Source organism: Boleophthalmus pectinirostris, unplaced genomic scaffold (assembly GCF_026225935.1).
Source record: "Boleophthalmus pectinirostris isolate CB_2022bp ecotype Guang Dong unplaced genomic scaffold, ASM2622593v1 HiC_scaffold_143, whole genome shotgun sequence".
Lineage (NCBI taxonomy): Eukaryota > Metazoa > Chordata > Actinopteri > Gobiiformes > Gobiidae > Boleophthalmus > Boleophthalmus pectinirostris.
In genome coordinates, this window is record NW_026571053.1 from 137 (window position 1) to 27,582 (window position 27,446).

The following is a 27,446-nucleotide window of genomic DNA, read 5'->3' on the forward strand; positions in this document are numbered from 1 at the left end:
ACCTGGATACTTATTAAAAGATCTTTCCAGCCAATAGCACTCCGCTGAGAAACAGACACGCAGAGCTATTTTTAAAAACAGGCTTGCGTTTTAGCATACCGTATCACAGACCTGAATCATTTATATGGATTTCTCCTCCTCCTCTCCGCCTCTTGAGCCTCGCTATTGCGTACGTGCGCTGTGATGACGCGTTGGTCAGGTGTCGCCTCTTATAACGGGGGGAGCTGTCCAAGTGCTGAAAACAGAACCGCACCAGAGGAGATGCCATACACCTTCGCGACTGTCTGACCTCCATTGCCAAAGGTAAGACAAATATTAACACGCATTTCAAAGCACATATCGTTAATTAGATTAGATTATTAAAGTCGAGAATGATCTAGGCCAATCCAAACGTGAGCATTCTCATAGAATAGTCAATGTACTATTGGACTATTAGAATACTAATGACTATCACGAAGGACAGATTAAACCGATTGCTTAGATAAATATTGTACTCTACGTTGTTTCGTATATTTAGTCGTGCTGGAAATGGATGCTGCTGTTGCCAGTAACAACCTGCGGTGACTCATCCACCGCTGAATGAATGCGTGAACGCGAAAAGCATAGAGTACAGATTGCGCGTCAAAACAGACGGTCGATCAGGCACGAAAAGAAAACATGTTGTTTGATTCGGTTTCAAGTCTGATTTAGCGACCACAATATGCACACATGTATTATCTGTGTCGGACATGAATGTATTTTTTGCTTCCTTTATTTGGACTCTATGGATCACTGTCTTTATTGAATAAGAAAAATACCTTTTTTAACCGCAGAAAATATTCATAAAATTGTCTCTTTAGGCTATAAAACTACCAAAATGGTGTTTCATAGGCCTGTTCACTGTTACTGATGTTGTGTGTTTGTTTTTGTTTACAGGTAGTCAAAAGCCTATAATGCTGCATTTCCACCACAAGTTGCCCACGGGGGGAGCGGCGCTCCTGCTCGCCGCCCTGCTTTGCGTGAGCGTCGCGCAGGCTGCGTCTCTCCCCCGCCACTACAGGCTGCGAGGCGGGGACGGTGATGTCCAGCCGTCCCCGGATATGATGAAAGCCTTGCAGTACATCGAGAACCTGAAACAACGGAACGAGGGCCGTGGCGAGCCGGCGGACTATGATGAGGTGGAGAAGTTTCGTGTCCTGCTTCAGTTGGCCACACAGCAGCAGCAGGATGAAGCCGCACCGGGCACACTCCAAAGGCAGGACATCACCGCTGAGCAGCTCATGAAAGCTCTGCTCCGCTCTCTGCAGGGAGAACCAAGGAGCAGCCCGCCACCGGCGTGCGCACCGGCACCGCACAAAAGACACGGAAACGCCCGAGAGTGCGCCTGTTGACTACAGCAACACACCCCGGGCGCACAAGAAATACCCTCTAATGTTTGAGGATGAGGAGAATACAGACGCCTCTAAACGGGCCACAGAGGACTTAGATGAGCAGTACACTCCTCAAAGCCTCGCCAACCTGCGATCCATCTTTGATGAACTGGGGCGCATGCCAATGGTACAGAAGAGGACCTTGCAAGGGGAGGACGAAGACCAGGACGAGGACATACTGAGCCTTAGAAGCCAAGCCTATGAGGATGTAGCTGGGGGAGAGGAGTGGGTCCCTGTGGAGGAGAGGGAGGAGACTGAGGAGATGGTGAATAAAAGTCGTGAGGAGGTGGACCGAGCCACAGAACCAGACAGTGAGGAAGAAGAGGAGGTGCAGCGCAGGGCCAACCAGGACCAGGAGGAGGCCGATGATGATACTAAATTAGTGGACTACTATCTGCTCAAAGTGCTGGAAATGAGTGACCAGTCACAGAAAAAGCGAGATGTGGAAGGAGAGCAGAAAAAGAGGTTGATCCGTCCCTCTATTGTGGATCCACGCACAGTCAAAGAGCTGCTAGAGCTCTCCCTGAAGCTCCACGTCCCCCCACAGGACCTCATCGACATGCTTCTCACAGAGGAGCTCCGGAAGCTGCACCGTGACCCCCAGGGCTCCACCCGCTTCTCCACCACCACCGGGCAAACCCCCAAAATCAGATACTTCAGCCGCAGGCTGCCAGTCAAGAGCAAGACACAGCCAGAGGACATGGACAGAGAGGACTTCTTAGACATCATTGGAGTGGAGACCATCAGTAATGAGTACCCAGTGATCCAGCGCCCCATGAAAACTGCTCCATCTTCAGACAGGATCTCTTCACTTCCAGCTTTGAGCTCAGGGCCAGTCAGAATCCCAGCCCCCTCTGGACGCAGAGAGAATCTGTTCCTTTCTGAGCTTAACAAAATGCCACTCAAGCGTCAAACTGACACAGATGATGAAGATGACGATGTTGAAGATGAGGTGACCACGTACCTGGCAGCCAAAATCCTTACAGAATACCCCAACACCATCAACAAGAGAGACACCCAGGCGCAGCTCAAAGGACAGTTCCCTTATGAGCTTTACGAGAAGGCCATGAAGGACTATTTAGATCAAAATGAAAAGAGACCAGTGGCCAAAAGGGAGACCGAAGTCACAGCTACTGAAAATGTAAACCCCACAGAAATGCAAAAAGACGCCCCATTTGACAAGACACAAGCTCCTCAAACCACCAACGAAGAGGGAGAGAATAAGGAGAAAGTGGTGGCAGGAATGTAAATTTAAGGTTTGGAGATCAGACGCACGTGTTTAAGGTTTTAGTATTTATACCGTCTTAAAATAAGTTTGGTGGATGTGATCTAGTTTACAGATTTCTATTCTAATAAGTTTATGGTATTATACTGGTATTATATCTACCCTAATGAAAAAGAACTATAGCAATTTTACCTTTGTAAAATATATAAATATATCAAAGTCCCTATACTTGCTGCAGGAATGTTCCAGACAGATCATGAGATTTAAAGGTACAATCTATAGAATACAACTAGTTTGGTCTGTGCCTGTCATTGCCAAATCTAAACACCAATGTATATGAAACCCAAAGTGACGTTTGTGATGTTGTTTGTTTACATATATGGTGTTTGTAAACAGAAAACTGGCCTATATTTTCAAATATAATCTACAGAGTAACAATAATATTTTTCATGTGTGTCAAGATTATGTACTCAGTAAAATGCTGCCTGGGCCTTTCAAACTAAAGCTAAAGCTATTCCACCTTTTGAGACGCTAAGGTGTACAACAAAGTATCTTGAGAAGAAAAGATGTGGAGCAGAGAACAAATGTCTAATTCAGGGTGAAATTATTGTTCTGAATATCTGAGTTTTATTATGAGACCGTCGCCTGCCTTCCAACCCTTTCATACTGCATCATGTTGGCCTAACAGTGGTTGTGCTCTGTGCGCTCATTTTTAAACCATTTTGTACATGTTCAATAATGTGTATTGAATCACAGAAGAATAAAGCATCAGCGGTATTATTTTTCTCCTTGCTGGGTTCAGTTGCCTTATTAAAACTAGTACAGCAAACATCAACAAGGATCAAGAATAGGACCAACAAACATATCAAACTACATTATTTTAATTTAGAGCTACAACATATCAAAATTGCACATTACAATATCCTCACACCCACTCTAGCAAACTGCAGAGTACACACACTACTGACACTTCAACTGCAAATATTTTCTATAATTAAAAAATTAGACAGCATAATTATCCTTAGAAAAAGATGTGCTAGGATTTCCATTTCCCTTATATTGTAGTGGTTTAATAAACACATCACATCTTTATAAATAGCCTTGGTGTAATTACAAAAACTCTAAATCTAATTCCACTTTATCTTCCCTGAACAAGCAAATTCTAAACTGTGCATTCTGTATAAAAACAATTAAATTATTACCTTGAACAAGCAATGTTTTAGGCAGAATATATGCAAATGATCATAATTCCTCTTTAAAAATAATTTCCATTCCAAATATATTTTTTACAGTACATTTTAGCTCTTTATATCAAAGGTCCATGATTCCACGGTCAGAATGCAGGCTTGCTCATATACTCCTCCATGGTCTGAGAAAATGGACAGAGAAAACACAGAAAGATGATTGATAATTGACATTTTGGTTAATATATGGATAATTAATATTCAGAACCACTACATGCCCCACCTGCTGAGAAAACTAACACACACCGACACAAGCAAAGCATCTAACCTTTCTGTCCAAATTCACGGTCATCCAAACAGCTCCACCTCATACCACTCATTGTTGTCATCCTGAAGTGATAATGGTCAGAATGAATGCGAGGCTACGCAGCACAGTACGTACCCCAGCTCTAAGTATTAGTAAGCCTTATCACAACAAGCCACAAAACAAGCAACACCCAGTTTTATACGCTATACTGTACCACACACACACACATACACATACACACACTCTACATATGAGAAGGGCTAAATCTAGGAATATAAGCCAATGGTGAAGTCTGTCTCTCGCTCGCTTATTATAACTTTGGCAGAGGGAGAGAGAGATGCACCAGAAAGACAAAGCAAAAGAGTCAAAACAACAGCTACAAACCACTTAGCTATGAGGAGGCCAAGACACAAACACCACGGAGTGAACAGTCCCATTGTTAATTGATCTCATTACGCCACTTGTTTGCTACAATGGTTACATGCCACACACATAGTCAAACTAGCCAATAAGATGGCCCATGTGAGTCAGGAAGACCCCCACAGTCCTTATTTCCAGTCAGATGCAGTATATTTTCATCAAAAGACATCCCCAAATTTCAAAATGTTTGGACACAGTAAAATGTGCAATCATTATGTAATAGTGTATAGTTTCAGTGAAGCACTTGCAAAAGACAGCCCACAGTGCAGTTGGTTGGATCATGCCCATTCTGTAAGGCAATCCTGCTAATTTAGGTCTCCTATGAACCCAATAGCAGCTCAGTTATGAAAAATCATTGTCATTTGGGTCACAATTGATATGTGTAGCCATATTATCCAGAAAAGATTATAATAACTTGAATACTACAATTGCACACAGGCACGCACGCGCACACACGCACACACAAACACTTGGTGGAAACAACAACACCAATCAAGTAAATACTATGAGATTAATCTTTCATCCAAATTTGGTTTTAAAGATGTTTTAAACTTCTGAATATTACTGTAATGCCATTATGGGGACCGATAGGGCGTCCTTGGCATATTTTCTTACTGATAAGTTGTCCCTGACCTTAAAAAGTTAAACTACAGTGATTTTCACATTTTTATATTGACTGAATGAGTAATTGTAATCACAGTAAAAATGTTAGATTTATTGCAATACCCAATAGTAAAACACCTTTACTATGCAAAAAATATGATTTGTCTGAATGGCTCAACTTATGGTCAGCTCACCTGGTACACATATTTTATCAACTGCACTTCTTTGTCACCTGTTTAAATGCACATTTTAAGGTGTCCCACCCATTTTGGATTTGGTTGGTGCAATACTGATGACACACCACCACCAAAGCCTTGTATTACTCACCTCTTGTAACATATCAGAGTTTTCAATGCACCGGTTTATGGTCTGTTTGGAAGTTTCCTGTACTTCTCCGCCCATTAGAAATTCATCGAGGATAAAATAGGCTTTCTCAAAGTTAAAGATTATGTCCAGCTCACACACCTGAGAGAAGGCAATATTAGACATTTTAGGCTTTGTTGCTTTTCCTTTTGTCACAAAAACGTAGTTAACTATTAATAATCAATTACTAATTTTCTTATATTACAACACAAATGTAAAAAAGTGTAATACATTGCCAAAGTATTTGTCAAGCAGCTCCACATAGCGATGGATGACTTCCAGAGCCAATAGCTCATTCTCTTCGCTTTCCACACCCAAGCAGAAATACAAGCTGGCATACCTTCAGAAAAAGACATTTCATATCTAAGCATCAATCGGGTACAATGACAGCATAAATACATAGTTCAAATTGGGGATAACCTGCCTCTTATAAATAATTTTCAAGTCTTTCCAGTGTAAGAAGTTACATGATCGTGGTTGCCGTGCCAACACCATGGTAGTCATATCTCTGATTATCTTTTTCTTCTCTCGCTCAGTCAGAGGCGTGTACCATTTCTGTAGACGAAGCTTCCCTTGGCGACTGAAGAGGAGCAGGAAGCGCATCTATTATAACAGACAAAGAGCAGGTCAGTGGGGGCAATTTGCAATGTACAGGTAATAATAAGTAGCCTATATCAAGTCCATTATTAGCTGAGTATGCATGCATACAACCCCGGGCTAAGGTGAAACTTGGGGTCGTGGTATATTAAAGAGTAACTAAAACAACCTTATGAGCTTCAACAACCAAGAAAGGTTAAACTGGCAATAAGTGAGAAAGTCAAAGGGAAAGTGGGCCAGCACTGTCACCAAATACTGGCAGAGTTACATTTACAGATGTACCAAAAAGTTTTTGTATATTAGTATGACCAGACGGGGAGACAGGGTTTCAAACAGTGGTTTAGTTTAAGAGGTGACAGGCACCTCCGATGATTTTTTAAACATGTGCTATTTTTAGAATCAGTAAAGACAGTGTGTGTATTTTAAAATAAATTAAAGCTGGGGTAAGTAGATCTTGAAAGCATTTAATTTTACAGTTTTTATAGTACTTGCCAATGAACAACATTTATGAAGAATGCTATTGTGTTATGTCAAGACATCCCAAGTTCATTCAAGTTTCCAACAGAAAACTAGCCTACAAACAGAGCCATAGGCTACAGGCCCTACTCTAAAACAATGTACAGGCCCTGCAGTGCAAATTATTTCTGGTATTCCAGGTCAGACGGCCTGAAAGAAAAAACAAACAAAAAAACACCAGTGCCATGAACACTCTAACCCGGAAAGTGACGAAACCTGTTTGACTGCCGTTAAAGAAATATCACCTTGCTGCTCACCAGCGGGATCGGGCTTCACTATCTGCTGAGGCGACTAATGTAAACGCCAATGTAAACTTGATAGCCTGCCACTGTAATTAATAGAATTAGATCTTAGGTATACTTGAAGCTATTTGGTGAGGTCCATTTTAACTACCTGTCAACAGGTGCAACAGGTAAATGACCGAGGCAGCATTGCGCATAGGAAGCGAAATTACGCATATTTAAAACACTTACCATCTTGGCGCAGAGAAATAAAAAAAAAAAAAAAACTTGGTACAAAATAATAAGAATAAGAAGTTAAAACCCTCACAAAGGGTCGAATGAACCAACAGAAAACATATCTGTCCACCGTCGCCAGCGCTCGGTGTGAAAGTTCATAAACTCCGCCCTCCCGCGGATGCACAATGTGGACAGGAAACGCAGCATCAACTGAACCTACGCCTACAAGTTTGTGCTTTAATTTACCGTAACTGCACATACTTTGCCCATATTAACATACGCAGGGTATATACACGACTCCAGTAAGAAAATATAATAATGAACAAGATCCTAGTAGTAAGTGTGGGTGTTGTTCCAGTTTGCCGCAAGTAGAGAGCAGCACTGAGGCGCCCTTCCCTGTTTCCTTCTTCTACATACAGTCTATGGTTTAGAGGCTGTCCAGAAGACGTCTGCTGCAAGTGTCTCTAACAAGGTTTTTAATGTCTCTTTTCCGCAATACTGTGTGGTTTCTCAATGGCATTCAACATTACACAAGGTTAGTACATCATTGATTTACCTTTTAACCAGGCTACTGAACTAAATTCCAATACGTCTAATATCTGAATATTTTGGGAGATTGTACCATTGTGTAGAAATGCAATATACTAATATAACATACGTTGTAACTATTGTGGCCTGTCACAACATCAGCTGTCAAAGGAGACAGCTGAGGTTAAAGTTTGGTATTGACAATTTAATAATCTGATTTTATTGCTGAAACAAAAATGCAATAAACAATAATAAGGTGTATAGTGTACTGTAAATGTATTTCTATGTTGTCATTTTGTACATGGTTATCAACACTCTTTTGTTTTAAAGAGAGGCTTATGAGGCTGCATCAAGACATTTTGATCCCCATGATATGGATGTGGCAGTTGTGGGAAGATCCTTTATGATCACAGGAGCCAACAGTGGTATTGGAAGAGTGACTGCCATGGCAATAGCAAAGAAAGGTGCGCAGTTAAAAGATTTAGAATTTACAGGAGTATGAAAACAAAATGTTTTGTTTGAACTTCGTTGTTGGTCAGGTGGGACTGTACACATGGTATGCAGGAACCCAGACAAAGCTGAGGAGGCCAGAGCTGATATCATCAGGGAGTCTGGAAACTCAGTGAGTGTGAACTGGATCTGTAGCCCAGTGTCTAATAGGACCATTTAAAATATGTAAAAAAAATAAATAAATTTAAAAAAGCAAATTTTTTAATATTTATATATATTAAATATTTTATATTTTATATATTCAATATTTTAAAATCTCCTAAAATGTATTAAAATGTATTTTCAGGAAGTGCATGTCCACATTGTAGATTTGTCAGAGACACGAAAACTGTGGGAGTTTGCAGAAGCGTTTAGAAAGCAATATGCCACCCTAAATGTCTTAGTGAGTATGCCATTATCATACACTGAGCTGTTATGTTACTATAACAAACTAAATATTTGTGTTATGTTCTTTGGCAGATAAACAATGCAGGATGCATGTTGTACAAGAGAGAGCTAAATGCTGATGGACTGGAGAAGAGTTTCGCCACAAACACGATGGGTGAGAGCAAAGACTTAACTCAGATGTCCAGGGTCAGACTAATGTCATGACTGTGATCTTTGTCTGTGTCTCCAGCGGTATATGTGCTCACTCGGACCCTCATACCCCTTCTGCAGAAGAGCAGGGATCCAAGGGTGGTATGGTCAGACACAGAAACAATCCTGTGCACTGCAACACAATGGCACAATTGTCTATTCATTTGTGACTCCGGTTCTCCACAATTGTTAGATCACAGTGTCCTCAGGCGGTATGCTTGTTCAGAAACTCAAAACTGATGACTTGCAGTCAGAGAACCGTCACTTTGATGGAATTATGGTCTATGCGCAAAATAAGGTAAAAGTATATTCTAATGCTGCTGTTTACTATGCACTCATCATGAGCCAAGTGTTGTTTCGCTTTAAGAGACAGCAGGTGGTGCTAACAAGGCAGTGGGCCAAAGCTAACCCTGCCATACACTTCTCTGTGATGCATCCAGGCTGGGTGGATTCTCCAGGTACTATCAGACAAAGAGTGTGGTTTGAAAATGTGAAAAGTGTAACCATTTGTGGTGTGTAGCTGTGTCTACTTCAATGCCGGAGTTTCACAAGATGATGGCGGGGAGGCTGCGCACTGTGGAGCAGGGGGCGGATACTGTAGTTTGGCTGGCTTTGTGCCGAGCTGCTTCAAGAACTCGTAGTGGGCAGTTCCTTCAAGGTGACCAGACCCATTCTGTGGATTACTTTCTTCTCTGTTTTTACAAACAGATCCATATATTCTTTACACTGTTTTGTAGATCGTAAACCCGTTCCTGTACACTTGCCTCTGGCTTGGACTCACAGCTCTTCAGAGGATATTCAGAGTTTCATGTCACAAATGGAAGCTCTGGCCAATGCCATACAATCAAAAAGGCCAGATGTACTCCCCAACAGCTCTCCTGATTTTACCAGTCCTTTACTGGTTTGAACTGATAAGCCTTGGTGTAATTTTGATATTTAATTTCAAATACCTGCCATTAACTTAATAGGCGTCATAATAATAATAATAATAATAATAATAATGATATAGAATGCTGTATGTTTTAGACCTGATTAAATATATACTTAAGAAAAGCTTCTGACATTACCATTTTGTGCATTGATCTGAACTGACTTAAGTTTTTGACATTCTGTTCCATTCAAAAAACTGAGTTACTGGCCGATGTGTCCAATGTCCATAGAGAAGCATTAGCAAAAAACTTGATTAGCTGCTGGGTCACTACTGGTAAAACATATCAGACTAATACAGAATACTTTTGATTGAACGCTAAGTTCACCACTTTTCATCTTGCAATCTTGTTTGAACTGAAATTTCTCTTCAGATCATTCATCTCATCTTGCTGCCCAGGAGTCTAACCTAAGACAGCTGGACTGCTGTGCCACTGTGTTGTCCAGATTTTACCAAAAGTATCATCAATACCAAGTATAGAGGAAAGACCATTATGCAAAAAGCATTAAGTTACAATTCACATTTGTGTGTTTTGTGACAATTAACATTTGCTGTTTTAATAATTGTATTTATTATTACTGAAACAAAATAATATGTGGTGCATTCACATTTTTCCCCAAGGATTTGTCAGTAACTTCTCTATCAGGGTAAAACAGTGAAAAGTGAAGAAATTCACAGGGAAGACCTAATTAAAAATCATTGGGAGATTTTTGTGTGCAGTTTATTCCCCATTCAAGTGTCTTTGCGGTGTTTAAAAGTTGTCGTCAGCATTTGTCTTCAAAAGTAATCTTCCAGTTGATGGAAAACAGCAGTCCAAATAAAACAAATTCCATTTCCAGTCTCATATCTCCTTTTATCAGTAGAAGTGTCTCTATGCAACGTAGGTGTATACTTTACGATCCTCTGGTGTTCTTGCCAAGTATTCTCTTTCTATTAGTCCTTCAATACGCTTTTTTATAACCACGGGACTGGGGAGGAAACGGGCCCGGAGCTGCTGAGTCACCTGTTAACACAACCACACACAAAGCTGTTAAACAAGAAATCAACTAAACTAAAATTAAAATAACTATAAAATAAATTTCTACCTCTGCAACCAAGACATTATGCTGCATCTTCTTCCGTGACTTCATAATTCGGACTATGGCAGCTTCAATTTCATGTTTTCTGTCATCATCCACTTTTTGTCGAGTTTCTTTCCGTTCAGGATCAGATTCCCCTTGTTTAGCAGCAACTTAAGCAAAAAAAAAAAAAGTAAAACATAAAAATGTATGTGCAATTTCCACTCACTTTAAAACATATCTAATTATATTGCACTGTCTTGAAATGTTGAATTATATTTGAATACAGACCTGTTTGAATTTTGACTCTGTGCAGCTTAGAAGTAAACTGATCATTAACTGTAAACACATGGCCATTTTCAATCTCCTTGGACTTGGGCTCCTTGGTGAGGATTCTTTGCGTGGGCTTTCCACAGGCTAAAGATTGTAACGCTCGCACCAACTCTCGCTCTGGGATATCAGTCTCCTGTTGGATTTCCTGTTAACAATCAAAAAGTAAGATAGTGTAAGTACATTTTATGTAGAAGTTTGTATTAGCTTGAAGACTCTGCACTCACCTCAAATGTGCACTTTTCTCTGTTATTAAAAAGCATAAGGATCGTCATCTGGAAGGTGGAGACTTGCAGTATGTGCTTGCGGGTGTTGGAGCCTGTGACCTGAGCACCACCAACACCCAGCTCAGAACCATCCTCCTGTGCAGGGTTTGAAAAGCACAATTAAGGCTTGTCTAAATCAATATAAAATATAAAAACAAATCCATTTCTAATTTTTCTGAAAATAAAGTAGAGCTGTGCCTACCTTTTTAACTACACCATAAAATGTTGCATTTAGGTCTGCGCCACCCATGTGGTGCTGCAATGTGAGCTGTCGACCACTGTGCTTAGCGAGGTAAAACCTATAAAACAGAATGCATCAAGCCTCTATTTCACTTATAGATTAGATAAAATCAAAGCCTCACCTTCTGAAGACTTCAAAGGCATGTCTGGGAGCAGGGGGGATGTTGCATTTAGGAGTTGCTGACTGAGTGGGCCAATAGCCAGTTGTGAGAACTCTTACTATAAGGTCCACTCCACTCAGAGATGCCTGAAAAATGTTAATACATATCATTTACATAAATGTTGATTGATTAGTTTTAGTCTGGTCCTTCATCTTACTGATGTAGTCTGAATGTGCTGCCTGAATTCATCCATTGTAGTGTTTGAGATGCTCATGTCTCGGAACATTCCTTCCAGTTTTGAGGTGAACTGACAGCCACATTCTGTCTGTAAGACAGCAAGCAAAATTTGTTCAAGTGTGGGGAAAAATGTAATTTAGAGTACATATGTAGTCTAAAGCTTTTACCTTGAGCTTAGAAATCATATTTTTTTCAGAGTCATCTGACACACTCTTGTTGCTCAAAAGCCTCCGGCCAAGATGCTGCTTGTAGTACCTTTCAAACACATCTTTTTCTTGCATGAACCTAAACAACACCATGGCTTTGTCAAGAATTGACTCCACCTCCTGTTCTGTCAGCTACCCGAGAATGAACCACATTTCATTAGTTGCAAATTTTTATACAAAACAATCACATTTGTAATTTATTAGATGGTAACATACCCCTTTGACTCCCTTCTTGAGCTTGTCATCAATAAAAAGTGATAAATACTCTGGTGAGCGAGAGTTGAGGTTGAGGAAATACTCAAAATCTCCAGCAATTGTTTGTTTGAAGAGTCTATCGTTGTTGAAGGACTCGAGAAGAAAGCGGTCAAACCTTGTCTTCAGATCTAACAAACCCTGTTAGACATAAAACATATTTTTAAACATTTACAGCTAAGTTGCTGCAAAAAATAATGTGCAATTCTGCTCAAAGAAGTATTGTTGTCTACCTGGATATAGTCCACAGGGTTCTTGCTTTCTCCTTCTTCTGACACAAGTGCTTTGCCTTGTTCTCTTAAGTATGCACTCATACACTCACACATTGTTTTCAGACCATTTGGCACACGGCTGAATAACTTGTACATGCACGCCAAGTCTAAAACAAAAGAAAACAAAACAAAACATTGCCAAATTAAGTGAAAAATAATTGCATAATCACATTCGTTTGATAAGTTAAAATTTGTAATTATTTTCATTCCAAATGCTTTATTTACCTTCCGTCTTCCCATTTTTGAGCATATGTACAAGCCCAGAGTTTTCCATTTCCACAATGGTTTTCATGTGTTTTGAAATGAGCTCTCGTTCAACCACTTTGACAATGGGCTCCTCTGTGGACTTGTCCAAGCAATGCATAACCCGCTCAATCTCCTCATTTATTCTGGCCTCAACTTTCTTTATGTACACACTGGCACTGTTTTCAGCCAAGAACTTTTGGCTCTCCATCTAGTTGTACACATTTTAATATTTTAGTTTTCATATTTTAGAAAAGCAGAGGGAAAATGGAGTGAGTTCTGGGGTTTCACCTGAAAGAACTCTGCAGACATATCTAAGAATGGGCCTTCAAAGTCCTCCTCATATACCGTTCTTCCATCCAAGCCAAGGATCATCAACATCTGACAAGCATTCCTAATGGCACCCCTACAATGTAACACAAATATTTATTTAACTCACCTTTATGTACAGCATGTATATTATTATGTATTAAGTCAGAACAATACTAGAACAAGGTTAGAATGGACTACCTGTCAACAACTTCTCCCTTTCTCTCACGTGCAATCATGTCCAATAAAGTCTGTTGAAGATGGTCTCGAATGCAGCCATAGCGCACAACCTGATCTCTGAATATGATCAGGCCCAGATTGTACACATTCTCCACATTATTTTGTTGAACATAAACACGGTCCTGAATTTAAAAAGAAAAACAAGAAAGACAATAAAAGTTAGTAGTAATATTCCTGAAGGCATCGATATAAAATGTTTGACACAATATCCAGGTCCAAATATCTAGGTTATTTTGGTGATTCTTGGTCAAACAAGAAAGAAATACAAGCACAAAGGTTCTTTGTTATACATGACACAGTTCAAGTAAGATGCTTTTGAGCAATGACTACAACTACTAATGCTAAAAAGATTTTACACAAATATTTGAACAGTAACACCAATCCATTTTAAGAGACTTTAAACTTTTCTGCCAGCAAAACAATATATAATTTGTTTGTCGTAAAATATTTACTGCTCGTTACCTACCATGTACATCAAAATGTCTCTGATCATAACCATTGCAGTCTGATGGTCATTCCAAGCTTGGTTCAATGTTTGCAGAAAATTATTATTTAAAGAATTAAGAACATCCTCCCTAACCTAAAAATTACACAGATAAATACATGGTTAATTCCAAATTAAAATATCCTTATTATAACCAATACTAATATTATTAAAGTCTACTTACTTTGGTGATGAGATGCTCTGTTACAACCTCCCGTAGACCAGTGTAGAGCTTTTCCCCATGTTTGTGGAGAACCATGGTATAGGCATTCCTGTACAGCTCCTCAAAACTCAGCCCACTGTTGTTCTTACGCTGGATCTCTTGGATGGCATTTTTGAGAAGATCCCATATATTGTTCACATACTTCTCATCCATGGTCATCTATGAAATAGAAAGTTTTAAAGTATTAGCTGGCTGGATTGGCAAATACACACAATCATGCAATAATACCCTGCTAACTGAAAAAACTTAACTGGTGTCATTCAGTATTTAGGTGATGTCGCATTGCTAGATGGAGGTTTAAAAAAAAAAACACTGATTGTTTTTAGTGACTAGGCAACAAATTCTTGCTTGCCCATCCATCATCACAACATATCAAGAGTGCTGAGAGTGGGATTTGAAACGTAATGAAATAAGTCTTTTGTAACAACAGTTTACATTATGTAACAAGACTGGAAGATTAGTACAATCATTCAGAGTGGTCAATTATACTCTTATTGCATACACTTTTTCACCGTTTTATACTATTCAGAGCTATATCTATCTCTCCATCTATACACACACACACACACACGCACACACGCGCGCACACACACGCACACACGCACACACGCACACACACGCACACACACACACGTACACACGTACATTTATAGCAAGTTGACAGCTGCTGCTGCTACACCAACAACTACAATGACAAACAACAGTCTCTGTGGGTCTATACATCACAGTATAATGTAGAGTACATTGACTTATTTGCGGTGATACACATATCAGCTAATGCAAAAAACAAAGAAACATTTGCGTTGCCATAGAGCAGTGGTGGGAGCAACTTATCTTGTCAAGTAAGCTAGCCTTTCGGGCCTGCTAATGTTAACCAAGCTTCATCCACTATCCTATCCACGACCGTGTTTGAAAAAAATAACTAAACATCTGTAAACTAGATGACAAAGAACAGTGCCATTTTCATTTGGTGAAGCTGAAGTGTGGCAGAATCCGCATATGTTTAAAAAAATAGCTTGGAAAGCAACTTAACTCTTGTTTTTTTCTCGTTGGAGAGGCTAGCTGGGGCACTTGCTAGCATTCAATATAAAATTCCACTAACAATTTCAAAAATATGATCTTTAACTCTGTACAGATACAATAAATACTCACGGGAAACGCTCGTATCCTCATCTTGGTGTCCTTTTTGGTGCCGCCTTTTAGGTTGGACATGATTAGTTTATAAGTAAAGCTTCCAAATTAGCTTGAAGACTACATTAAAAGCGTTTTCTAGTGTGTTATTCACGCCAGGACTAGGGCAAGACACTCGACAACCTGCCCTGTGGCAATTAGGTCGGTCCGCAGTGTTGTTGTTGTCACTCGATTTGAGCTTTCTGGTTTGTGGCTAGTCTGCTTATGCTAGCTAGTGAGCGGCGGTGATGGCGGATGGGCATGGTTCATGGTTCATGGTTCCTCTGCGCTAGGCTCTGATCTCGCGACAGCCACAAGCCCACGGACAGGTGCATGCCACAGGTACAGACCACAGACTGTATGCTACAAACACAACGGTAAGAAGGGAGTCATATGCCAAACCTCTGAGTCATAGTCATATTTTTTTTACAAGATGTGATAAAAAATCAAGGCACCGAAACAGTAAAAAACAGCAAAACAGGTTAAACCTTTAATTGGCGTAATTATATGTTTAGCGAACGTTGATGTTTTCTGTGCTAGAGTTGCACAAATGGCGCGTGACCCCACGTGTTTATTTTACAATATAGTTTAAACTTTCAGATAAAGTTTATAATGAGATATACCAGTAGAATGTATTATTATTAGTTTATTAAACTGTGCTCCAGTAAATTCACTTTCTGTATTCCCTTGTCCAGGTGCAGGCCAATGATCGGAAGATCAGGTATCATCTTATTGTCATCGCCACATTCCCTGCAATGTAAGGAAGAAGCAAAAAGGCACTCTATTAATGCAGTAATACATTACTACAAAGGCTTCGCCATATCATTTCAAACTTAGAAGGTATAGCCTTAAATTTACCTTTACATTTTGTTGCCACAAAGGAGGCCGATACATTCTTTCTGAGATGTTTCCCAGCTCTTTTCCTCAGGCCCAGATTTTCCAACTGTAGTTTTCTGATTTCAGACTTCATTGTGTCAATCTCCTGGATATCTCTTTGTTCACTATCCATCTTACCGATTACACACATAATTTACTTTACCGGCCCATATCTTCTAATTAAGACTTATGACTTATGACATCAACTATACAAAGCTCTCTGTGCAAAAGTATATTAAATATATAAGTATATAGTATATTAAGTATATAAGTATATAGTTGTATATGAAGATTAAAATTCAAACTTTCCTCTATAAATTAGAACTTAAATTAGAAAGACTTTTTAATTTGAAAATGTGACTAAAAGTGGTATTTCTGTCCAGAGGTTCAGGGTATTTTTCCATCATTGCGATCTGATGGCCTCAGATATTCTTCTTCCTTTTAAATATTCATTTCGTCTGTCAACCTAAAGGAACAAAAGGCATTTGGGAGTGGAGCCCTCATGGTAATGCCGGCCCCCTGTAGAGTTCAGTTCTACACTCCGTGCAAATGATTTTCGACTAATATCTTTAAGGTATGTTCCACTTTTGACTTTCTCATGAACAATGAGTACATGATCAACAGGTTTGTTGCTCTAAAGTTGCTTCTGCTGCCCTCTTCTGTATATGAACAGTTACTAAAGAAACATTATTATTTCTATAACAGTATTTATATTAGCAAGTTTGCAACAGTCATTACAGCCTTTCAGAGCTAAATGAAGATACAGGGCACTGTATTGTGTCCAAAAAGTGCATGTTTCAGGCTATTTTTTAAATGGTTGTCTAATTATTTTAATTGTGTGTAATGACGTATTGTGTTATTATTGTCCAATACATAAATCCTTTACAATTACAATATACTAACAAATGTAAACCTAAACCTCTTTTGGCATATAAACCTGTAGCTGTGCTCAAGTGTATTTCACATCTCTTTTCAGTTTTACCCTATATGACCAGCAGGAGGTGTATTTTACTTATTCTCTTAGTCTCACAGCACAGGGGTTAGCCCAGAGAGTACTCCTATGAAGTGCTGCAGAGGTAATTGAATTTTTATAAATATATTTGTTTTTTTGCAGTTGATTACATATGCAGAATTTAATACAGTGTGTCTGATTTCAGCTTTTTTGTGGTGGCTACTCGCCTTGCAAACATGACACTACAGAGGGTCAGGACAAAAGCACCTCCCTTCAGAATGCTGCACTCATCATTTTAGCCAAGTTGTTGTTGACCTGACGCCAACGCCACAAAACAGGACAAGTAATTTAATTTGGTACTGCTGTCGACCTTGAGGAGGAGAATGTAGGCTACCAGAATCCCAATAGGGAGGCTAGAAGATAACGTTCTGGGAGCTGTAAGGAGGGCCATGCTGTTCCTCTGGTAACATCACACACAGTCTAGACTCCTCTATAGGAACACTTTTGACCTTCATGTGTCATTTCTCTTCTCAATTTTGTATCCTGTGTTTACTTGGTTCAGTTAACGATGCAATTAATACAATCTTTTATTTCAAGTAATGCACTGTTATGGCACAACATAAAAAGGCATATGTTATATACTTAATAGCAATACAAGAAACAGTGAAGCCATATGACAGACAGTAAATTAGAGATACTTGTTCGATGCTACAGGGAAATTGCATACGTGTTTATTACATGCATGTTTATTATTATTTACTTCTCCTTTTAAAGATTGTTAATTATATTTCACTCTTGCACTGATTTTGGACTCCTTAACTCACTGTTCATCCTAGGACTAGACAAACTGACTAATATCCAGCTGTGTTGTATAACATGATATTATAGAGAGTGTAGTTGTTCAGCAATGACATCATAAATCTCTCCGAAAATATCTTGGATCCGAATTCAATATTGGTAATAAAATCTATATATAAGACCTTGGTGACTAAACGGTTTTGCAGAAAGCAGCTGTATGGTTTAACAAGCACTCGTCACACATTATTTTTAAAAATATCTTATAATAATAAATCAGTATGTTTATTTTCTACATTTTGTCATTTTAAAAAATAAAATAATACATTGTAGATGATTTTTCAAGATGGTAAGCTATTTTTCCACCATTGTAAGGTATGAAAATTACTATTAATGTATTTATATTTGTATATTAACTTTTATAAATTTAACAATGTTTCCAGTAGTTTGTGCCTTTACTCCCCAGTCTGCCAGTGTTTAAATGGAGACCAGTTTTCCAGCCATTTGGCACAGTGTTTAATGATATAGCTTATAGCCACATTCCCATCCACCAACCTCCATAATGACTCACTAATGATAGGCTACATTTGTTTTTCTTTTCCTCTCTTCTGTTTTGTCATCCTATAGGCCAGTGCCTCTTTCCCTGTAGATCTCCCTTTCCAAGTAAGACCATGGCAGCAGTTAGCTCTAGCTTCTGGAGAAACTATTTGTTGACTTTTCCGCACAAACTGGTACTCTGTAGGGGAGCAGGCTGTTATTTATGGCTCAGATCCTTACGTGATTGGTTGAGAAGAGATATAATTATGTCTTGTGGACACTTAGCTAGTTTTAGAGTCACAATAGATGCCATTTGAGTTTGCTGGTTGCTAGGTTACTCCAAGGACTACAATTATAAAGAATATGTATGATTGTATATGATGGCACATATTGTACTACTTTGCTGTACTTGTGCTGCCCACTGATTTCACTGTTCTATAAATATATTTGAATCTTGAAATAGTTTATTTGATTGCAAAATATCTTTTATCCTTGATTCCTCACGATTTAAGTTGTTGTTGGGTACGGACTGGATTATTCTACAAAATTCCTCACATTTTTTATGTGCATTGTGGTTGGACAGTGACCCTAAATGAACTGATGTGATTGTGTTTGAATTGGCTTTTTCTGTGGTTATTTTAGATAAAAGCAGTAAATGGCATCTGTTTTGTGTGATGCCTGCAGGAGATGAGTGCTGAAAATAAGAGCATTTCGTCATAGATAATAAAATGTATAATAATACAATTTAATAGCAACATCTTGCTTCTCATTGGTAGAATATATGAGGTCTTTCTGCAAGAGCGGGACCACCTTTCCTGTAAAATACTTTGAATTAGTGACGTACTGTTTGTTGTTTACTTTGTGTTTGTCTGTGTCACATGAACATCAGCCTGATCATGCTGGACAAAAAATACTCCTAGGTTTGCAGAATCGCATTTCACTGCAGCATGGGAGCCTATTAAAGATTACATGACACAGAGTCAGGACCCGGCTGACTAGATAGTTTAAGTATAGCTTCTATGATTAGGCTCATCTTCACACCTAATTACTGGTATTTGGTTTCAAGCTGTTGTGACATCAAGCAAGAGACTATAAATCTCATAAATCAGTTTTTATAGAGAAAATTGACAATTTAAACTTATTTTGCTAAGTACTCTCTGTATGCAGTATTAGTGTTTTTACAAATGCGGTGGACCCTATAATATAGTATCATAATTCAAATGCAATATTTTCAACACTGTAAAATATGCTCCTACACAGTAGTACTGACTGCATTACTACTACAGACAATATTATTTAAGTAAGCTTTCTTATTTATTTATTTAAATTATTGAGCAAAGTTGGTAACAGGCCTTGTACTGGACTGGATTGATATGTGGTACTTAAGCCACTAGATTTTATAAAATGGAACAGTAATTTTTTTCCTGCTTCTCTTTATACTGTATTTTGGTATTCACTCAAAAGTGATAAGTTGTTTATGTTCAGTGAATCCTGTCCTCTCTCTTGGCGTATCCAGGAATGCAGTAGTGGCACTTCCAGACCGCAATGTCCAGGGAGCCCTAAAAAGGGAAGGCAGTCTCACTCTGATTTCAGGCAGCTCATGGCGGAGGAGCAGCTAAATTAGGCCTGCTTTTCATTGACTCACTGTCCCCAGAGTCCTGGCAACACCGGAGCTGTGTATCCATCCTCTGAACCACTATAGACATTGGGTAAGCTAAGGTCTGAGAAGCAGAGAGGATGCAGCTTGTGATGTTAAAAAGATATTAAAAAGATAAAATTTATTAAATGAATAAAATTATAAATATATAATAATAGTGGTATATATACACATACATACACACATACATATATATGTGTAACTTTTCTGGTGGAGGGTCTGCCACCTGCTTTTCTTGATAAAGCTGTCCTTGCTATTACACTTCTGTCTTGCATTTGTTCACTTTCAGGTGTTTTATTGTCTTGAAAACCATAACCTGGGCCACATTTGATCTGCAACTTGTAAACGCCTGCTTGTCTTCATAAAAAAGATAAATAAATTCAATCTCATTCTGTGCAAAACAATAACATCACCATGGAGACAGACAAACAGGTGGTAGACCTTCTGCGAGGAAAGTTACATAGTGCATCTTTAACATTGTGATGTTATAAGGTGATATTTCTACACTTTTGTCAACATTTTACAGTCTATTCATGTTTTTTGTAGTGCTTGTTATATTTACGTATATGTTTTAAAAATATTTTTATTACCTTATCGAGAGAATCCAAAAAAACTGTAGAGATATTAGATTGTGTCAATACCACCCCCCTCAGTTACAATGCATGATCTTACCAGTATGGCCATTGGCGTGTGTATTACTGCATAATCAACCTATGGTATTGTGGTCTCCTGTGTACTCTTGTGCTTTTGCAGTGCTGTCCATCTTGATCTAGATCATCTCTGTCTCCACACTGGCAATGGGAGACAGGTGCTGAGTGCTGCTGAGTGCGGCTGCTTGTGTGGGCTCCAGGGGCCTGCTTCAACATTCCTGTGATGGTTTGATCGACACTGTCCTTTGGGGAGAAAGAGGAGGAGGCCAGATGCACACGGGGATCTGAGGAGGTAAGTGAAATTCTGCGACTGGGCTATGCAAAGGTTATGATAACACAGTTCCCCTTTTCAGTTTAGTGAATCCTAACAGCATCCTTTAAGCACATTTCCTGAACGACTAAGTTGACTTAATGCTAATCTTCGTGGCTGCAAACTGCTCTGTCGTCACCTTTACTTCCTCCTTTTTGCCTTTTTCAAATATTAACTGGTGTCTGTTACCAGTATTATAAACATTATAGACAGCAGTGTTTTGTGTTAATAAAACGGGAAGTTATAAAGTGCAAGCTGCAATAACATGAATGTACCATATTAGGCATGGATAGATAATGTAAGCAGGAGATGCAAATGAGATTAGAAGTGGTTGTCATGGTGACTTGATGTTGCGCAGTGATGGTTCGCTGTAAACCTGACCGCGTTTGTGGTATGGCCGTTGCCAAGCAGAAGGTGCTATTATGAGGGAGTGAGTGAAGTAGCGGAAGAGAGAAATAAAGATGTTAGCTGTCCCATAATGCATTGCGGCTGCTAACTTGTGTTGAAGTGGCTTTGTCTGTCCCAGTGACTCGTCAGCACTAGACAGCCACACAGGTAAGCATGCAGTGTAGAAATTTACATATCTTTTAAAAATGTTTGTAACTTTACCCTACTTTAACATTTCTTGAGTTGTCTTTGATATGTTTTTTAGAATTACTAATTTAAAAAGTTTATTTCTCGATTAGAATTAAAATGACAATACAAAAAACCTGCTGTTTGCATTTGGTTAGCTGGAAGTTAAAAGATGTCTCTTGAGAATCATTTAATGTTTACTTTTAAATACTTTTAAATACTTTTAAATAATGTCTATTGCCGCACACACACACACACGCACTCACGCGCGCACACATACACATAACGGACCAGGGTGTCACATGGGGACAAGGCACGTTGCTATTTCCTCTCAGTGTATTTCAATCCAAGATTCAATTGCACCTGCTTTCCCTTACTGCGCTTAAGTGGAAAGAAGTTATGAGAAAGAAACCAAACAATCAGAAAGACAACACAGTTTTACTACATTTATTATAGAGCCCTTGGTTTTGGCCAGCATCAACTTCTGAAAACCTTTACAATTGCTTTTTTATGAGCAACGACCTGCGGATACAAAGGTATCTAACCCAACAATACTGGTTTGCTGTCTCATTCTGCCTCCAAAATAAACTTAAGAGTGAAGTGGCTTACATTGAATGTAAGCACCCCACTGTGGAGCTTTCTGCTGAACTGTCTTGTGTTGCAGTTGTTGCTGTGATGATCTGTAATGGGAGTGTAATGTGTATTTGCGGCCTTCGTGATAGATGAGCCGTCAGAGCTTGGCACAGGGAGGCTCTGGGACATTTCTTCGGTGGAGTGAGAGTTCAGATCAGCCAGCCCGTGTCATTTACAGAGGCCTGGGAAATAGCACAGCGCTGAGATGATAGGAAGCTTGAGGTGGAAAGTTGCATTCACTTGGGAGGAGGGAGAGAAAATAAGGACGCACGATCATAAACAATTTAGATTTGACAATTAGACACAAGCTCTTTTCTTTTAGATTGTAAAATGTTCTATGTTAAAATTAGGAGATGTTGATGACCTTTACGTAGAAGATTGTTATCTCATTTTGGATACATGTATACATTGCGGAAAAGAGGGTGCTAGAATGTTGTAAGGGGTTAAATGAGGATAAAATGTTAAATAAATTTTACTATTAGTTAAATTTAGGGTTGTAGTTGATTATTGGTTGACTAAAGTCATTTTAGTGACTGCTGATCGATTAGTCTACTAAGGGGGCGTGGCAAAAGCTCTTAAAAGTATTACGTATCTCTTTGTATCTGACCCAAACACCTGCATAGGAGTTCATGCAAAAACAGCTATTTCTAGCTATTATTTATAGATAAAGGTATTAGGAAACTATCTATGTATATAAAGACTTCAGCCGAATCATGAGTTAAATCTGGCTTTTTACACACTATCGACCAATTAATCCAGTAAACCACAAAAGACCTACAGCTCGTAGCCTACAGCTAGTTAAATACATTCCAAAAATCTGTTCAAATTCAGACTTCAGTAATGTTGTGGCTACAGTAATGTGTATGGAATTTACAACATTAGCAATTTTCTGTGACCACTTTTACTTAAGTACTTTTGATATTTTTTCAAGTACTTCCTCCCCCTTTTGTTTTATGAAAAAAGGAAGTTTTCATTAAACTTTTGTTGAAGTTGTTTGTATAAAATATATTCTGCATTTGAAGCTCACTGCTGTTATAGTCAGTTACACATTGAATGAATGTGTGTAAATAAAGTGGAATTCCCCTTTGTGTTTTGTGGTACACTCACTCTTCTCTCTTCCTGTTTTCAGTTGCTTCACACATTATTAGCTCATGCATGCACTTTTCGGTCCATGCTGCATAGAGCTTGTTCTTGCGATACTTTAACTGCTTGAACAGCTCATTGATCGTTCTCGAGCTGCGCTGCTCTTATCGCTGAGTTGCACACGTAAGGCAGGAAGTTAAAATGCAAGGCCGATTACGCTACAGATGTAGAAATGAGAAGAAAAGGAGAACTGACTTGGTGCAGTTTTTTTTAATAATAATGGCATCAAGCTATAGAAGAACTGCAAGGATTAGCTACACTGGTTTGAAACAGATGATTCTTTGCCTTGACTGAGGAAAATTGATTGTCAAGCAAAAAATAATGGCCAAAACGAGGTGCAGGAGAATGAGGGAAATTCCTTATGTCCATCTCAAAGTTTCATAGGAAACTAAGAACCTTGGGGGGTTGTGATTCTTACCAGAATGGCACCAATACTCTACTACTTACAACTGTTTCACATAACTACATAGAGATTTTACAGCCATATATGTGAACACTATTGAATTATTGATCATACTGTGTCCATGAATGCTGAAAAAAAAAAAGTGAAAAATGTGTTTTAATATTTCATTTTAAGGGTTTAAAGTGATATTTCTGCATTACTCTTGTATTGACTTTTTTTTTTTTTTTACTTTTCTGATAATCTAGTAGAATTAAATGTTTTTGCTAATATCCTACACATCCACCTACTGGCTCGTTTAACTGGCAGAATGTTACATTGCAATTCGATTTTACAGTTGGAGGTGTTGTCTGTGTTAAATGCCCAAATGATCATAGTGCGGTTGGAGTTTTATTGGATAGTCTTTTGTGATATCTTTTGTGGTTTCAAACGGCATTCATACCTGGCTAAGTATCTGCTTTAATGTTTGGTACAAATGTTGGTGCTTTATTTTGGATGCATTATTTTGCACCAAAATGTATTTGGTTGAAAGGACCAAAGCTGTGATTCTTCCACACTCCAGCACCTGGGATTAGAGTGCCGCTGTGTAAATCAGATGTGACTTATCACTGGCTTTAGACTAAATGGAGCTTTGCTGCAGAAGCATGACCATTTTATATATTAAAATGTTCTGAAGTTCTAAAGCCAAATCTATTTCATAATAGATCCACTAGGCAAGAGGTTAATCATTCTACATGGCATTTAGACTGCTTTCTTTGTCAATAAAAGTATTTTAAGAATCGAGTGGTTCAGACTGGCAATGTGATCAAGGGTGGTTGTTCCCTTTAATCAAAATCAAACGAAGTGAGTCACAGACAATATGCAGGATCAGGCAGAAAAGTTGGCACCAGCACACTTGACTACAATCTGTAAGCATCCATGGCGACGCCAAGGCCAGTGTCTCCATAGCTACCAGATAGTGCAGCATCAGGTCCAAATCAAATTCCTTTCAGTTTCTGGCTTTTCCCCTGATCGCTACATGTCATGACAGGCGAACCATACAGGAAAGAGGATAGTTAGATTGAGATTAAGAGACCACTGATCTGCAGTACTAGTCTAGTTTCATTTTTAGCAGTACTTAACCTACTTTGGTTTGGCTTCTTTCCCTGCAGTTTACTACTTTTTTGGTTCTGTGGGTTTTGCAGATTTAAACAGATGAACTGGATAGGTTGACTGCAACTTACGTCTTACAAGTGATTATGTGGTTGCTAAGAGCATTAGCAATATATTTTTCTTTTGGTGGTGGGTGGGGGGATAATTTTACTTTGTAAAAAAACTTTTTGACATTCATTATACTTACTATTATTAGGTATACTTTCCATGTATTATTTTTATACTTTCTTGAAACTTCACACAGAAACACGAAGTGAATCCAATATTTTAATTTACATATGAAGGAACTGAAAGTTATTACAGCAGCTGCCATCACCTCCACCATGATGCCACGCAACTGTTTTCATATTTGAGTGCCACATTTGGAATCCCGATTCCCTGTCAACATGTTTATCCCTTCTGTGTGTTTATTTTCCCTCTAATTTACTTCTTCCTGCCGCCCTTTATCTTCCATCTGTGTTTTCTCAGTTTTCCCTCTGCTTTCTTGCTGCCTGGATAGGTGAGGGCAACGCTGCTGCTGCTGTAACTGAGCCAGCACTTCCTTGTGTTGTTTTAGGGGGTGGGCGGGTGTTGGGGGAACCAGGGAGGCGTGGCCAGACATTAGGCAGAGGAAGTGAGGGAGGGTTGAAGGGACTGCGGGATCTGTATGCCGGGCCAGCGCAGTCCCGCCTCCTCCTCCTTCTCCTCCACAGCTGTTGCTACTGCCGCTGAGCAGAGCCGAGCGAGCGAGCAGCACTTTCTCCTCCCCAGGCAGCAGCAGCGCCACACAGACAGACGATTCCCCCGGCCTTGAGTCCCAGCGCAGCCCAGCACCAGTGAGGCAGGGGAGGGGATCCACTATAGCGCAACACTCCTCCTCTACTTATCCCTCCCTCACCCTCCTTCACTCCCTCTCTCTCTCTCTCCCTCTGTAGCAGACCGTCCGCGCCGCTTGGCTCCGCACAGCTCCCTCAACTCATTCGCTGCTGCTGACACCACCGCTCACCACTCGCTTCCCTCTTCTTCTCCTTGCCTTTGCTCCGCTCTGTGCCCGCCTGCCCGCCTCCTGCCCTGAGAATGGTCCAGCCGGTGCCTGGGGGTCTGCTGTCGGGGCCTGTCTGAACATACGCATAAACAGTTCCAGACTAGCCGAAGCGCAGCAGCAACCACACACACAAGTCGGAAAGCAATGTGAGAGGTAAGAGATTTAGATGAGAAACCCTCCTCTCTGTCTCTCTATTGGGTCATCTAGATCTTTTCCCCCATGCGCTGCAGTCTTTACTTTTTTCCAACATAGGTAGACATTTGGGAATTAGTCTGTCTGCCTGAGTGTCTCCTGTCTGCTCTTCAGTATGCGGGCCACAGGGTCCAACTGTGACAGCTTGTTTTATAGATACACATCCACGTAAACACCTCGTCCAAAGACACATTCTTGGCTCAAAGTAGACAGCCACACAATAGCTTACTTCCTCGGGGTAGCGCTAGTTAGCAAGAAAAATTTTGCTGGTGTGCATGTGTGTGTTTTGGACAGCCACGGTCATTCCAGGAAGCAGAGGAGAAGAGGATCAATAGATCGCCCACTCAGCTTTCATTCCCTTCGTCTGACTCAACACTGGACATGTTGGGAGTTATCCGGCTTAAACAGAGAATGTGCATATTTTCTCCTTTGCTCCTTCAATACATAGTGAAGCGTGGTTCTGCATGTGTCCCGGGCCTGTCTGTGTATACGTTCTGAGGTAAACTCCCGCCCCTCTGCATGTAAATTATCTGTGACATGTGAAGCCGCCGCTACCTTATATGGCGCGCACAGTATTTCAGTACAGTTGAAAGTGGCCAAGCATTCCGGGTCGCGGGAGGAGAGACTGTGTAAGAGGGTGACTGTCTGTGGGAGTGTGTATGTGTGTTTAGTGCATATGTGCGCTACTAAGTGAGTGTTTGCATGCGCCTGACAGAGGGGGAGTAACTCAGAAAGAAAACTGAAGAGGAAAAGAGGGTTAGAAGCTCTTTTAAGACGCAGAGACGTTCAGAATGGAGCAATATGACTTATCTTTATAGAAGTGGATATAAAAGTAAGTCAAATTCTACTACATTTGTAATATATTCATGTGGGTGTGTTATTGTTCGTGACTCAAAATTCATGGCGTGACTAAAAGTTTGGAAAGTTTTACTTCACTTTTTGATGGTTATTGCTGGGGAATTAAGTTTGAAATTGTAATCTTGGTTTACTACGTGTTGTGCGTGTTTGGTTTTTGCATTTTGTTATGCGAACAGTCCAAACTTGTTATTTGTTATGAATAGAATTGTTTCTGGTTTTGGAATACAAACACATGCGTGGGAGATTATTTTGCAACTTTTGTGAACCCTGGGGCGCAGCTGCAGGTTGTTGCAGTGTTCTGTCTGTGAAAATAGTGTGTAAATCGAGATAAGATTTCTGTGCAAGTACCGCGTGTGTGTAAGAATCCTATGTTAAAGACTATAATATACCCTACAGACAAGATTATATGGATGACTTCATGTATGCTGGAAGGTTAAGG

General features: G+C 39.6%; 5 protein-coding genes and 1 long non-coding RNA gene across 17 annotated transcripts in view; 4 read left to right on the top strand and 2 right to left on the bottom strand.

Annotated features, from left to right (window-relative positions):
- Positions 1-251: 251 nt before the first annotated feature.
- LOC110158736 (secretogranin-2b-like) lies at positions 252-3,419 on the top strand. The gene is given in 3 exon segments (XM_020923265.2): positions 252-303; positions 916-1,291; positions 1,293-3,419. Coding segments are annotated over 2 exon segments (1,725 nt in total). The 5' UTR covers positions 252-303; positions 916-932; the 3' UTR covers positions 2,659-3,419.
- An 80-nt stretch (positions 3,420-3,499) lies between these two features.
- Positions 3,500-7,251, bottom strand: ap1s3b (adaptor related protein complex 1 subunit sigma 3b). 3 transcript variants are annotated; one of them, XR_008631794.1, is made up of 6 exons: positions 7,098-7,251; positions 5,936-6,114; positions 5,743-5,851; positions 5,476-5,613; positions 4,102-4,208; positions 3,500-4,003 (listed from the first exon to the last, which is right to left on the bottom strand). XR_008631794.1 is itself a non-coding variant. In XM_020922582.2 (6 exons), exons 1-5 carry the CDS (start codon positions 7,098-7,100, stop codon positions 4,167-4,169), a joined length of 471 nt encoding a protein of 156 aa, XP_020778241.1. In that variant the 5' UTR covers positions 7,101-7,251; the 3' UTR covers positions 3,500-4,003; positions 4,147-4,166. The 3 variants fall into 3 exon arrangements, 2 of the variants coding, with proteins under 2 accessions (XP_020778241.1, XP_020778249.1); XM_020922582.2 differs by having other exon boundaries at positions 4,147-4,208; XM_020922590.2 differs by lacking the exon at positions 4,102-4,208 and having other exon boundaries at positions 7,098-7,250.
- Positions 7,251-10,180, top strand: LOC110159234 (dehydrogenase/reductase SDR family member 12-like). 4 transcript variants are annotated; one of them, XM_055150643.1, is made up of 11 exons: positions 7,251-7,367; positions 7,441-7,617; positions 7,941-8,074; positions 8,150-8,232; positions 8,407-8,502; positions 8,580-8,661; positions 8,737-8,798; positions 8,890-8,994; positions 9,064-9,154; positions 9,217-9,354; positions 9,434-10,180. In XM_055150643.1, exons 2-11 carry the CDS (start codon positions 7,562-7,564, stop codon positions 9,601-9,603), a joined length of 1,017 nt encoding a protein of 338 aa, XP_055006618.1. In that variant the 5' UTR covers positions 7,251-7,367; positions 7,441-7,561; the 3' UTR covers positions 9,604-10,180. The 4 variants fall into 4 exon arrangements, 3 of the variants coding, with proteins under 3 accessions (XP_055006618.1, XP_020779439.1, XP_055006619.1); XM_020923780.2 differs by having other exon boundaries at positions 7,280-7,617; XM_055150644.1 differs by having other exon boundaries at positions 7,280-7,554.
- A 147-nt stretch (positions 10,181-10,327) lies between these two features.
- LOC110157365 (cullin-3-like) lies at positions 10,328-15,513 on the bottom strand. Its single transcript, XM_055150641.1, has 16 exons — positions 15,238-15,513; positions 14,047-14,244; positions 13,845-13,958; positions 13,340-13,500; positions 13,121-13,235; positions 12,812-13,040; positions 12,548-12,693; positions 12,279-12,455; positions 12,024-12,194; positions 11,837-11,944; positions 11,641-11,765; positions 11,481-11,577; positions 11,240-11,374; positions 10,974-11,160; positions 10,710-10,855; positions 10,328-10,627 (listed from the first exon to the last, which is right to left on the bottom strand). The coding sequence occupies exons 1-16, from the start codon at positions 15,295-15,297 to the stop codon at positions 10,496-10,498; spliced, it is 2,301 nt and encodes a 766-aa protein (XP_055006616.1). The 5' UTR covers positions 15,298-15,513; the 3' UTR covers positions 10,328-10,495.
- LOC129408040 (uncharacterized) lies at positions 15,497-20,113 on the top strand. 2 transcript variants are annotated; one of them, XR_008631796.1, is made up of 6 exons: positions 15,497-15,632; positions 15,951-16,012; positions 16,604-16,705; positions 17,108-17,207; positions 17,289-17,546; positions 19,932-20,113. It is a non-coding gene; the product is annotated as an uncharacterized LOC129408040 (long non-coding RNA). The 2 variants fall into 2 exon arrangements; XR_008631795.1 differs by lacking the exon at positions 19,932-20,113 and having other exon boundaries at positions 17,289-18,690.
- Positions 20,114-21,490: 1,377 nt separating this feature from the next.
- The window catches only part of LOC110158405 (muscleblind-like protein 1), a 28,368-nt gene continuing 22,412 nt past the window's right edge, over positions 21,491-27,446 (top strand). Inside the window, exons 1-2 of one of the 6 annotated variants that reach the window (XM_055150645.1) lie at positions 25,600-25,748; positions 25,848-26,110. The gene's annotated coding sequence lies outside the window, so the exon portion shown is untranslated. The other 5 variants (XM_055150647.1, XM_055150648.1, XM_055150651.1 and 2 more) reach the window with 5 other exon arrangements.

Bases quoted from the DNA above. Each gene is read 5' to 3' on its own strand.
- ap1s3b (XM_020922582.2), bottom strand. The intron at 5,852-5,935 runs GCAGGTTATCCC...CTTTTTCTGAAG, and splicing joins TTGAAAATTATTTATAAGAG to GTATGCCAGCTTGTATTTCT. The intron at 5,614-5,742 runs GTATTACACTTT...GCCTTCTCTCAG, and splicing joins TTGACAAATACTTTGGCAAT to GTGTGTGAGCTGGACATAAT.
- LOC110157365 (XM_055150641.1), bottom strand. From the start codon at position 15,297: ATGTCCAACCTAAAAGGCGGCACCAAAAAGGACACCAAGATGAGGATA. The intron at 11,766-11,836 runs GTAAGATGAAGG...AACATTTTTCAG, and splicing joins AGCACATTCAGACTACATCA to GCATCTCTGAGTGGAGTGGA. The intron at 11,375-11,480 runs GTAGGCACAGCT...AACCCTGCACAG, and splicing joins TTTATGGTGTAGTTAAAAAG to GAGGATGGTTCTGAGCTGGG.
- LOC110159234 (XM_055150643.1), top strand. From the start codon at position 7,562: ATGTCTCTTTTCCGCAATACTGTGTGGTTTCTCAATGGCATTCAACAT. The intron at 8,662-8,736 runs GTGAGAGCAAAG...CTGTGTCTCCAG, and splicing joins TTTCGCCACAAACACGATGG to CGGTATATGTGCTCACTCGG. The intron at 8,995-9,063 runs GTAAAAGTATAT...TTTCGCTTTAAG, and splicing joins TGGTCTATGCGCAAAATAAG to AGACAGCAGGTGGTGCTAAC.